Source organism: Nestor notabilis, unplaced genomic scaffold (assembly GCF_000696875.1).
Source record: "Nestor notabilis isolate BGI_N333 unplaced genomic scaffold, ASM69687v1 scaffold15502, whole genome shotgun sequence".
Lineage (NCBI taxonomy): Eukaryota > Metazoa > Chordata > Aves > Psittaciformes > Psittacidae > Nestor > Nestor notabilis.
This window is the reverse complement of record NW_009918035.1, coordinates 38239-51125: the sequence shown is the minus strand read 5'-3', so window position 1 is coordinate 51125 and position 12887 is coordinate 38239. Positions and strand designations below refer to the sequence as shown.

Below are 12887 nucleotides of genomic sequence, written 5' to 3'. Positions count from 1 at the left end.
GGCAGAGGTGGGTGCTGTTTGGTGGTCCCATCCACAGAGCCGGGACTGACGGACGGCTCCATTTCATCTCTTCAGCTCCGCAAGCATGAGATTCCTCCCTGGTTTCCCGGCAGACCTTTGAGGTTCTGATGGGGCTGCCTTCCAGCCTTTAGGGACAATGCTTGGAAGTGGGCGGGCGAAGAAGAAGGTGGCGCCTAGGACTCCACTGAGCCCTTCGTAGGCCACAGGAGGGGCCAGCCCAGGAACCTCGGTGACATCGTTTGGCTAATTTTTGGTTTTGAAACTGGCGCTGATAGGTAAATAACTATGGCCAAGTACTTCACAGAGTGGAAACTTCTGGTTGTAAGATGTGGAGTTATATTAAGAAGTAATGCAGAGAATGGCAAGCTTTGCTATCAAATTTTTTGTTTTATAATACAAAATACTAGGAATCGGCATGGTTATGAATCTCTTTCGTGTTTCATGCTCAAAAGAGAAAAAAGAGCTTTATGAAGAGTTAAACCACTTTTTCACTACAAGACTTAAAATTGTGTTTGTTTTTTGAACTCAATAGATGAGGTACTTCTGCATATCCATCACCAATGTTATGTCAGTAACAGGATTGCAGGCAGGACCACTTAGGATGCAACTGAAGAAGCAGCTTTTGCTGCTGGTTTCTAATTGCTGGTGATGGTATGCAGGAAAGAGGGAAATCAGAAGTTTCTCAGGCTGCCAACTAGAAAAATAACAGGATTTCTGAGCAACTTCTGACCCACTAATAACGGTGAGATTAATTTCTTCCAAGCTGGAATCATAAACCCAAATGTGTGCCACCAAAATGGATCTACAGTACAATCAGAAATTACAAATACAAGCCAAGAAGATGTACAAACTGTGTTTAATCAGACATTGTCACACTGAGAACACTAGTTGCAAAGGGTAGTCTAGAACTGTGGTGCATTGACCCTGGCTGGACGCCAGATGCCCTCCAAAGCTGCTCCATCACTCTCCTCCTCAACTGGACAGGGCAGAGAAAATAGAACAAAAGGCTCGTGAGAACTAAGCCTTGTAAAGTCATTTTGTTATTAGAGATTTCTAGGTGAAAGCCAGCTTTGTTCTGTCTACATTATGATTGGTTCTATACTGCATTTTTGCCTCATGGTTGCAAAAGATAAGCCTAGTGACAAAGCAGCAGTCCCCTAACCTATGAAATTTGGGAAGCTTTAGGTTAAAAAAAAACAACAAACAAATATTTTGTGGTTTTGAAGAGAACTTTGTATTTTCACCAAGATTTAAAATGGGCAGAGTGTGTATTTCCCTGGAGAAGTGGCACCTTAGTGACCCGGCCTGCCACGTCAGCACTGGGACTCTCACAGGCCAAGTAGTTCGGCTTGGTCCTGTGGGCAGCATGTGTCAGAGTCCTTCAAGAGGGGCAGAGCGAACCAGGCTTTCTATTTCCAGACTGCATTTCACTCCTGGACGTTACTCAGATGGCTGAGTGAAGAGGTCAGGTGCTCTCTGGGAAGTAGGAGGAACACAAACCCTTCCACCTTTTGTGCAAGGCGAATTTGAACTCAGGTAAACTGCTTTAATCTTATTTCAGTACCTAGCACTATAGACTTGGTTTGCTGAGGCATCAAACGAGAGGTAGTTCTTTATGTGTGTGCAAATGTGATGATAACAAAAATTCTCCAATAATTTTATAGACTGCTTAGCCACAGAAGATGTTCAGTGCTGCATTGTTAAACCTGCTCTTGTCCTTAACAATAGGAACTATCTGTTAGCACACAAGCAAACAGTATTATATTCTACTTGCTTGGAAGAGTTCTTTTTACCTCTGTTTACTGTTTCAGGAAGCTGATGCTGGCTGCAAATCGAAGTATTACTGTGACAATTTTATCCTGTGGATAACTTAAATTTCATAGAGCAGTATGACAAGTGAATGGGGCCCTTAAGTCATGGCTACTCCTAACCCATAAGGACTGGGTTTGGGGCAGCAACCTACGCATGTGATGCTACTGCCAGTGTCCTAAATAAATTAGTTTCCTGTAGGGTCGGGGTGCCTTGTGGAATGTTTCAGCTTTGTGATTCTTCTTTGTTTGTGAATATTGAAGTGATTTCATGATTTTAAAAAGAAGTAACTCCACAGATCCTTCTGATTTGTTCGTATGTAAGCCAGAATACCAGTGACCAAGGAGCCTGTGAAAGCAAACACTGAACTTAGAGGCTTAAAACAGATGTGACCTAATAAATAAACCCATTAGATTAAACTGTCTTCTCTTAAAAATCATATTCTTAACCTTAATCTCATATTTTGTCTTTCATGCAAAAATTGTAGTGTTGCATATGGTTAGGGCTACCCAGTCCCTCAAAAGACACCTAGAACTCTTTATTTCAGCTTGCCAACCCATAAGTGACCTGAAAGGTTTCATACTTGGGTACTACTTCAGGCTGGCTGCTTTTTAACGTTTTTAAAGGTTAGAGCCAGCTGGCAGAGTCTAGACACAGTCATGCTGTTAAATTCTTACAGACTCATCTAAACTTGCTATTGGGAATTGTCCCTTGCCCAAAGCCAAGCGCCAGTTCCCAGGCTCCAGCTGCTGCTTGGCTTAATTGTACAGATATAGCTTTAACAGCCCAGCAGCATGCAGCACAAAGCTGCCAGCCTGCAACAGGGGGTAAAAGCGAAACGCCAGGGTGGAAGAGTAATAACGCAGTTTTGGGATCAGGAGAGAAGGAGGAATGAAAGTACAATGAATTCAAAGGGTGTCCAGGGCTGGGAGTAAGAAGGAACAACAGAGAGTTTGGGGAAGGGAGAAAGGAGGGAGCCTGAAATTGTAAAAAACAAAGCAAGGAAAATCACTAGTAATTAAGGAGGGCAGCATGTTCCAGCATGGGGGAGGTGACGCTGCATGCGGTTGTGTCATTATGCACCACATTCAGTGATGCTCACTGCAATTAAATAAATCAAGAGACCCACACAGTTTTGAGAAAGAACTGGCACAGAAAGAACTCACATTTTAATGCCAAATAGTTCAACTGTCTAGTGAAGGGAGTTAAAAGGCACTTACCATTCGCATCCAGGTTGGTATAAAGCCTTTGTATACAGACATAAACCCTTCACCCTGTACAGTTTGAATTAAGCAGTCCATGGAAGACTTATACAGAAGACCTCTGGCAATGTGCAAGGAGAACAAATAGTGTTAGGGTTACAAATACACAATTTTAAAAGAACTCATCTCTCCTGAAAAATAATTTGTATACGCTATTTTTTTTCCAAGCAAGAGCACTTTTGTAGGCTCACTGGGGGCTAATCAGAACTGAAATCCACTGGAGTAACTGGGTATGCTCAGGTGGCCATCACAATAACACACCAACCCCTCCCCCCCAAAAATTTACTAAATCAGTAAAATTACCATCAAAAAGCTGAAGAGCAAATTAGAAACTTATCACTTCACTCCCAGTGAAATTGGTGAAACTCAGGTTTCAGTTTTCTACTGAAAAGTCATCTCCAAACTGTCCATACCTTCCCTGCTTATCTCTTGGCTGGTTCATTACCCGGGTTTTCACCACATCAGCGGGAGTTCCCAGGACAGCGGCTACCAGGCCAGAGCAGCAGCTGTCAACAGCAACAGATGCTTTAAGAAGAAACTAAGATTTATCACAACGATTTAAGCATCACAATTCCAGTTCTAATAATAAAGATACATTAAAACAGTTATCATCAAATCATGATTAATACCTCCTAACATAAACTTGATTTGGGAGAAGGCTTGCTAGTATTGCTCTTGCAAAGATGTCCTCACCTCTGTATGCAGTTCTGAGGCAGGGATAAAGGACCCACAAAAGACAATTTCTGATATTGTTTATAGAAAGCAGATTTCTTCATATTTTAAGAGACTAAAAGAGGTTGTTCTGCAGGGGTTCTATCACTCATCTTTACTGTTTGCTAAAGTTGAAACTAGAGTAAATAAAATAGTACCAATTCTAGAAAAGTGAAAATTCCTGTGCTCTCACAGATGGAAGCAGAGGTGTTTATGTCCACCAGCAAAGCACTTCTAGTGAGGGCAGTTTTGTAGCAATGGTTGCATTTCTCTGGTGTCTTCTGTAAAGTGGTGTCCTCTCAGGCAAAAAGAAACCCCAAAATTATAAAGGTGCATTTCATCAGCAGTATCATAACCAAAGAATAGGGGCTTCTTGGCACAGAGAGGAGGATCAAGACAGCAAGGCTGGAAATGCTCCACAGTGGGGGAAAGCGGTAATTGAGGAACAGGCACCTGGCAACACTGTGAGTCACACTATTGTCCACAAGTGGCGTGTTCAGAAGCAAGAAGTGTTTCACTGAGTCATAAGTGGTCAGATCTGTAAAGAGGATAATGAGAAAAAACAGCACTGTCAGAAGTAAATGGTGTCTGTGGTGTTCACCACATAGGATGGAAGCCTGTCACGACCTATATTTCCAGTGCTGTTCCTCCCATTGGCATGGCTAGCACTCTGCCTCCAGTTTCTGATGATGGTTGTGGCATCTAAGTCCTCTCTTCAGCTATGTAAATGCATGCTCCTTTCTATTATCATCTTCTTGGATTTACCCTACAAATGATAAAACGATCCCAAATGGAAAATTCTGCAAAATAGGACTGTACATTAATGTTGTGTGTGGAGAGACATGCCTTAGTTAACAGTCATCCTGCAGCCTCATGTAGCAGCTCCTGCTCAGACATTACCCATCCATTCATTCCTTTACGGCTGCTTAGAAATTGTAAGTTCACAGCACCCCTCATTTTCTACCCTCAAAGACATTTTTTGGACATGCTGCTAATGTAATCCTGTGTTGAACGACCTAGAAATTGGTAGCCATCATGTCAAGGGAAATTAAACGTCCAAAAGAAAAAATTGCCAGGGCAATGCTATAGCTTAAACCACGACAATGTGCCAAGCACCAAGCAAGTGTTTATGGTGGAAACCCACAGCCAGTGTCTTTCCCAAAGGCATCTCCCTCCTTACTTTACAAACAGGAAGGAGAACAAAGACCATCCAACATATCCTAGCAGTTTTGGAGAGACACAGGAAAGATCTATCTAAACATGGAAAGGGTGAGTGCTGCTTGGATCAGCCAAGCACTTGGGCAGTCACTCTGCAGCTCCACCACAGCTTGTTCACCTGGATAGCGACACACGGACCATTCCCTAGCTCAGCCTTGGACCTGTGTCATCACCACAGACCTGCTGGAGATCACTGAGCTTCCTGGCTTTGCCTCAGACCTGCCTTATCTCTTTCCTGAGGATCTGGATCTTGGGGAGACCCGGCTGCCCGTGCAGGGTCTGCCCTGCTCACCTTGATTGGGCAGCAGGGGGCTGGGTTGTAGCTGGCAAGGTCCCTTCTCTTGTGGCTGTAGGACCCCTCGGCTCCCAGCTCACCATCCCTTAGGCTCAGGCACAGGCTTATTTTAAGTGATTTGATCTCCACAGGACTGAAACAGAGGTGCACAAGGCAGAAGTCACCTGCAGTGCACTCCAGACAGGTTCCCAGTGTAGATAATCAAGAGTCTAAGAGCAGGGGAGCAGCTGAACTTCTCTTTCTTAAAGCTTAGATGCGGCCTTAAGTATGGCAGACCAAGTAACTACATTTACCTCCCATGTTCACCAGAGCAGCTCTCTGGACATTTGGCACCCATCCAGCCCAAAGCCCCCGTACTCCTCCTTCGGACAGGATCTTCATAAACGCATGGTGCACTCCTCGAAACCTGAAATCGATATGTAACTAGTAGGTAGAGAGCCCAGCTATGGAGATCTTTGAATCCACCACTCTCCCCACTGGCCAGAGCCATTGCGTGCCTCCCAGCCATGCCAGTGTCCTTCCCCTGAGAAGGCACGGAACAGCTGGGGAAAGGAGGTGGCAGAAAACAGGGAGAACCACAGCGTGGGCCAAAGAGTAATCATTAACAGGAAGAAAACACCAATTTCGAGGGGAACTGACCGTAACGGCTTTCCTTCCAACTTCCTTCTTCCCTCCATCTGCATCTGCACCTTCACCAGATCAGCTGGGCTGGCAAAAAACTGTCCGATGGCACCCGCACACATGCCTCCAACTACAGCTTTCCTGCCAAACAGGAAAAAATGTGCTCCAGGATACACTGAAAATGGCAGTGCTCGAGCTGAGGAGTTCAGCAGCACAGCCTAGGTGGAACAAGTGAAAATGGCTGTTCCCTGGCAGACAGCATTTAGGGCTGCAAGACTTCTCAGTAAGGAGAGTCCCCAACCAGGCAAAAGTATAAATTTGCAACATTACCAGAAAGGAAAGCTCCCATCCTCAGGCCTGCCAAGCACCGAGTCACGGAGATGTTCGTATGCGACCATCCGAACACCAGAGTACACTGCGGGAAACAAAAGCAGGAAACAGTTCTTGGGGCTGCCGTTTCTGGAGGTCATCCTGTGACAGAGAGATCAAGAGATAGGTTTTAAAACACTCCGGAGCTTGCCTGTGTCAGCTGGTCACTGCTCTCACATTCATGATCACAGTGTGGAAGGTGAGGAGGCTACCTGGTAGCAATGCCAGACCAGAACTTTTAGCATCCAAAAATGTCTCTGGCTGAGCCATACATCTACCAGGAGGCAGCGTGGCTTATGCCTACAGGCTAAAGAGTTGTGACCACACTGGTTCCCTCTCAGTTGGTGCCAAGCACAAAACCTCACACAAGTGCTTTTGAGGTTTGTTGCTGTTAACCGTATTTGCCCCATCCCTGGCAGTGCTCAAAGCCAGGTTGGACAGGAAGTGTCCCTGCCCATGGCAGGGAGATTGGAACTGGTCCCTTCCAACCCAAACCATTCTGTGATTCTATGATATTTCCAAATAAAACACAGAAAGCTGTTACCTGTGGCCAAACCACTAATGCATTCCTTCTAGTGCTTGCATTCTTCTCTAGCACTTGCAGCCTTATCTGTTTTTCCTAGCCCATCTCCACTTCCCCCAAATAAAACAGATTTATTTTTTCTGAGGACTCCGAGTGCCTGCTTGTGCTGAACACCTTCCTGCAAAGATGATTATATTTTGTTTTCCCAGAAGCCAAGAGAAGGCTGTGAGGGAATGGGCATAAGAGGGAAGAGACGATATTGAGCCAGCATCCCATATATTGGAATTGGAAAGTGGGATAGCAGGGTAGGCTGAAGGAGCCCTCACAGACATATGTAAGGCACAAGAAGATATGGCAAGCTGTTCTGGTTTGACCTCAGCAGGCAACTAAGTACCACACAGCTTTCACTCACTCCCGTCCACAACATGAGATGAGAAGGAGAATCAGAAAAAGGTAAAACCTAATAATTAACATTTAATTACTAAACTGTTCTTATCTCAACCTAGCCAATGTGTGTGAACTAATTATTAAAACAAGTTTAATAATTAAAATAAGGTATAATGCTAATAATAAAATAGTCATAGTAATAAAAAGAGAAATAACAAAAAGGCAGAAATTAAAGAGAATCCCCTCCCAGCAAACAGCAGTAATGCACAGTACAATTGCTCACCACACATAGACCAATACCCAGCCCAACCCGAGCAGCGATCTGGGCCTTCTGGGTGACTCCCCCCAGTTTATATACTGGGCATGACGTGCTGTGGTATGGAATACCCCTTTGGACAGTTTGGGTCAGGTGTCCTGCCTCTGCTTCCTCCGGGCTTCTTGTTCCCCTCCTCACTGGCAGAGCATGAGACTGAAAAGTCCTTGATCAGGGTAAGATCAGGGTAAGTGCTACTGACCAACAACTGAAACATGGTGTGTTACCAGCACTGTTCTCAGACTAAAGCCAAAACACAGCACCAAACCAGCTACTAGGAAGAAAATTAACTCTATCCTAGCTGAAACCAGGACACAAGCTCACACTCCGAAAGGTTGTTGGCCACAGAAGGCAGGACCCAAACTCGTCCTGTCATGAGCAGACAGTCACCTATGTGTCGGTAGATGGCTGGCGTGGCTCCTTGCCAGAGCTTTATTAAGCCCTCCTCTTGCACGATGCCAGCCGCAGTGCACAGCATGCCACGGTAAGGGACTGCCTGCCCAGCGCCAGCTCCGCTGCCACGAACAGCAGCTTCCCCTTGGACCTGCAGTCGAGTTTTCGTGAGGTCCAGGGGAAACGTCACTGAGGAGAAAAACCAGAGAAGAAAACATGAATACGAGTGCAGCTGTGGGGAGACCTACCACAGTGGTAACATCTGCACCACGTCCCCCCGCCAGGCCGCCAAGGGGGCTGTGCAAGCACCAGCAGGCAGCGGGGACTGTACCCAATGGGGGTGGAGAACGGAAGATTCATGTCCAGACCTTCTGCGGGTGGCTCTGGGCACGAGTAGCCAAAATTCCCATCAAACACCAACTCTTTATCCTCAGTTTCTTTCTGCAGGTTTGTTCTGCAATACGCATACTCGGGATTGAAACCCCTGTGCCAGTTACTCCTCATGAGTAAAGATCAATCAAATCTCACGGAGCGTGTGACCTCTCCAGTTCTACCCAGCATAGTGGCAGCACATGTAACAGTCAGGAACAACCCCACAGTGACCATCGTAATACAGGCACACAGGTGAGCATCTGTTCTACGAACCACCCTTAACCATGCTGCTTTTCTGATCCAGACACAAAATCATGATTACCTTATTAATTCTCTCACTGAAATAGCTGGTGGCCAGGGAAGGTGCTCCCACTTGATCACAGCTTCCTAAGGCTGCTTCTCAAACAGTGCGGGTATTTATTTGCTACCCCTAATTTCAATTCCAGGCAAGGAGTGTCTCACTGGGTCCTGTCTCACAGGACCTTCCCAGCCTGTCTCAGGCAGCAAGGGACTGGGAGTAGGGCTTGTCTTTGGCTCGATACCTCTGTGACACACTCTGCTACAGCATCCTTCCAGAGCAGGACTTGGAGGTGCTGGGGGAAGGCAGAAACACCCAAAGCCCCAAGTGATTTCCACTCTATTTGTGCATTAAATTTGGTATTTATATTTAAAGATTGGCAAAGATTGAGAAGTTACAAGCCATTAGAGCAATACAACAGATTTGCCTGCAAGAGCTTGGAGAAATTATACAGAATATGCTCTTGGAGAAATTATACAGAATATGCTTTTGGAGAAATTATACAGAATATGCTCTTGGAGAAATTATGTAGAATATGCTGAGAAATACTCCAAGAAAGTTACTGATCACTATGCACCCTGGCTATGCAGATGCCAGGGTGCTTCCTTCCTTCATTTCAGCAAGGAAATGGACTATGCATTTTTACAGACATCTCCACTGTAACCAAAAATCTAAGATTTAATTTTCATTTGATTAAGCTGCATTTACTATGAAAATCAAATCCTTGAAGAAGTCAGCCCCCTTGCTGCTAACTTAGGCAGCAGATCTTCGTGTGTCTATAGCCATCTTCCAGAAACCCAGCAAGTGCAGTGCATAAACCAGTGGCAGATGCTCTGTGTCAATGATTGCAGACCTTCAGTTTGTGGCAAAGATTTTGACCTGAAAAACTCCCTCCAGCCACGGTCAGGTGGCACAAAACACTTGAAAGGCTTAAATTACTGGAAAGACACGACAAGCACAGCAGAACAAACAGATTTGCTGGAGTGGAAAGCTGGAGCGAATGCCAAGGAATGAGGTATTTCGGGACTCACGTTCCCCCTGCCCCCCACAGGTAAATGTGGACCCCCTTCCCTCTCAGAAAATCAGGGTGAGCTGTACCTAGTTCTGCCACAGCGGCTGCACACGCCGACAGAGCGAATTTGCTGGCTCGGGGCCATCTCCCTGGAAGAGGTAAGCTCTTCTCTTCTTCTGCAGGTGACATCTAGTGTCCAGCATGAAACAAAGCTAACCAGCCACCCTGCGGGGGTCTGCAGCAAAAGCAGACCCTAGCTCAGCTCTGTTCGGGGCCGTTTAAGAGACTATTTACTGAAGGTCATGTTCCTCCAGCGCCAGCAGCAGGAACTGCAGCAGCACAAGTGCCTCCTGCAGAGCTGCAGGATCCTGGTGCAGTGACAGGGGACTCCTGTGCAACAGCCTCCTGGGAAATGTAGTCTGTCACCAGCGCTGCTCTCTGCCGGGACACGGGCGGTGCAGGTACCGTCACACACACACTATTGCCCAGTATGTATGTATCTATAAAATCATGAACGAAACCTCAAGAGAACATGTTTGGGGTTTGTTTGCTTTGTATGATGCTGGCTTTGTCAGCAGTGCCTTGGGAGCCCCAAACTGCATCCGCATGGTTAACAGCTGCACAGGCATCTGACATAGATGAACTGATCCACATCTGGTGTAACAAAAGCTGCATTAGCAACAGCTACATGTCAGTGTGGAGTGCTGGAGTGCTTGGAGCAATTCCTGTCTCCTGGGGATTAGGCACAGAGGTGTGCGGTTTGAGCAAAGGGCACGCAAACCTGGGAAGGCAGAAGCAGATCTCTGCCCAAAGCCCCATATGTGAATAGCTTAAAGCTTTTCTGTCTGAATGTTGAGGCCCTGTTAATTGTGTGCCAGCCCTCATTCCTCTTAAATTAATGTAAGCATATTTAGGTTCTCATACTGAAAAAAGCCCAGTAAGGCATGTGCTCTTCAAGAGAAACTTCTCAATTACTATGAAGGCTCAGCTGAATCGCTAAGTTAATTATTACCCATTAATCACTAAGCCTCATGCTGAGGATTTGAGGAGTTTTTAGGTCATAAACTTACCCCAGAACACCTCCTGAGACCCCTGTCTGACAGCCTAACATTTTGGTCCTGGTCACAGCAATTCAGACAAATGAAGGGAGCATTGCAAGTGAAATATGCAGCGGAAGTCAGATGAATTTATCTCACCAGTCACCAGTAATGAGTATTGAACTGGATCCTTCCTTGGGTTAGAATTTTTGCAGTGATAAGGCAAACTACAAACAACCCCCTGACTAAACCAGGAAGAAGGCATATTGCAGTTTAACGCTAACATGCCTGGCTGCACTGAGGGTACACGTGGTTCACAGCCGTATTCTAGACAGTTTATGCAGTCTGCTGTTGGCACTTCTCTGCCTCCCTCCGTTGCTGTTCTCTGGGTTTGGGTCAGCTTGTGCCACAGTATGTCAGCCTGTGTGTTACTGATTCACAATTGAGGTTGGAGAGGACCTCTAGAGGTCCCCTAGAACAATCCTCTGCCCAGAGCTGGGATAGCTTCAGGGTTACATCAGGCTGCCCAGGGTCTTGTTTGGACACCTTCTGAAAACCTCCGAGGATGGGGATTTCACAGCCACAGTCTGCTCCACTGCTTAAACATTCTGTGGACATTTTTTTCCTTATATTTGATCAGAATTTCCCGTGTTGCATCTTATGTCCCGTGCTTCTCATCCCTTAGATGTACACCTCTGGGGACGGTCTCACTCTTTCTTCTCTATAGGCTTTAGGGGGTGGAAAACAACAACTAGATCCCTCCTTTAAAATAAAGCCCATAAAATTGCAGTATCCTATGGAGAGAGCAGTTCCCCATGGTCATTCTCAGTCTGAGGAAATAAACCAGACAGACTTGGATATGGCAGTGACAAAAGATTTTCTCTTCCCACTGTGTCTCTGAAATGAGCCTGGCTTGGAGAGAGACACTTGTGTGAACAGGTCTGTGACTTGTGGAGCAGAGAATGGCCATTGCTCACAGAGGTCCATCAAACAGCTGGAGTTTACATGTCCCCAAGTCCTGAAGAAGACAGTCTTCTCCATGCGGAGCTGTCCCAGCTGCCTCAGCCTCTCATCAAACGACAGGTGCTCCAGGCCTTTATGAAGTTCTTGGCACTTCACTGGGCTCACTCCAGTCTGTCCATGCCTCTCTTGCACGGGGGAGCCCAGAACAGGACCCAGCACTCCAGGTGGATCTCTCCAGCACTGAGCAGAAGGGGAGGATCATGTCCCTTGACCTGCGGGCAGTGCTTTTCCTAATGCAGCCCAGGCTGCTGTTGAGCGCAAAGGCACATTTCTGACTCATTCTCAACATGGTGTCCACCAGGACCCCACATCTGCCAAGCTGCTTTGCACCCAGGTGACCCCCAGCCTGTACTGGTTTGTAGGCATGTTCGTACCCAGGGGCGGGACTTGGCATTTCCCTTTGCTGAACTTCATGAGGTCGCTTTGTTGACAAGAAAAGTCGGACCAGATGTTTCTTGAGATCCTTTCAAACCACGTATTTTATGATTCTGTAAGTCCCCGTTTTCCCATTTCTCCAGCCTGTTGAGGCTCCTCTGAATGGCAGCACACTCATCTCCCAACTGCTCCTCCTGGTTTTGTATTGTCTTCAATGTGCTGAGGGTGTGCAGGGGTAGGCTGTGAGAGGACTTCCTAGGGGGATTTACGCTTAGTGAATTCTGTACATAATTTTGGTGTGATACTTCCACACACGCAAAGAAATCAATTGACCTCTCTGAAATGTCTTCTGATATTATAGTGATATTATAGGGGCCAACAGCATGTTTTTAACTGAAGTCTTTCTCTGCCCCTCAGACACTGGGCACACATCCAGCCTTTAATGAGATGATCTCAGGCAGGTGAGAGATACCTTTCATAGGGCTTATTGCTTCAGGTGACACGTGCAGAAGTTTCTTGCCATCTGTCTTAATGAAAGCCAAATGTCTGCAAATTACAGCTTTGCAATCTCGATAGTGCCAAAAATACTCTGAAGAAAGTGACACACTGCTTTGCCACAGAGCCCCTGCCTGCGTCCCTGCCTGCTTGGGTAGCCTTCAGCAACTGGTGCGAAGTTCAAGGGTTTGGCACAGCAGCATCTAAGTTTTGCAAGCAGTGGAGTTGGTCCTCGTCCCAAAGCAGAGAATTGGCTCTGCCTTTTCCAAAACAAGTTAAAACCCAAGCCCCAGTCTGGGCTGGTTGGTGCTTTGACATCTCGTCTCCGTGGCAGTGATCAGCTGGCAACCGAT

At 46.3% G+C, this 12887-nt stretch overlaps 1 protein-coding gene across 1 annotated transcript; it reads right to left on the bottom strand.

Annotated features, from left to right (window-relative positions):
- Positions 1-2039: 2039 nt before the first annotated feature.
- SLC25A27 (solute carrier family 25, member 27) lies at positions 2040-9911 on the bottom strand. The gene is made up of 9 exons (XM_010009520.1): positions 9691-9911; positions 7920-8111; positions 6268-6352; positions 5956-6078; positions 5610-5722; positions 4257-4341; positions 3506-3598; positions 3051-3153; positions 2040-2178 (listed from the first exon to the last, which is right to left on the bottom strand). Exons 1-9 carry the CDS (start codon positions 9791-9793, stop codon positions 2107-2109), a joined length of 969 nt encoding a protein of 322 aa, XP_010007822.1. The 5' UTR covers positions 9794-9911; the 3' UTR covers positions 2040-2106.
- Between the last annotated feature and the right edge of the window lie 2976 nt (positions 9912-12887).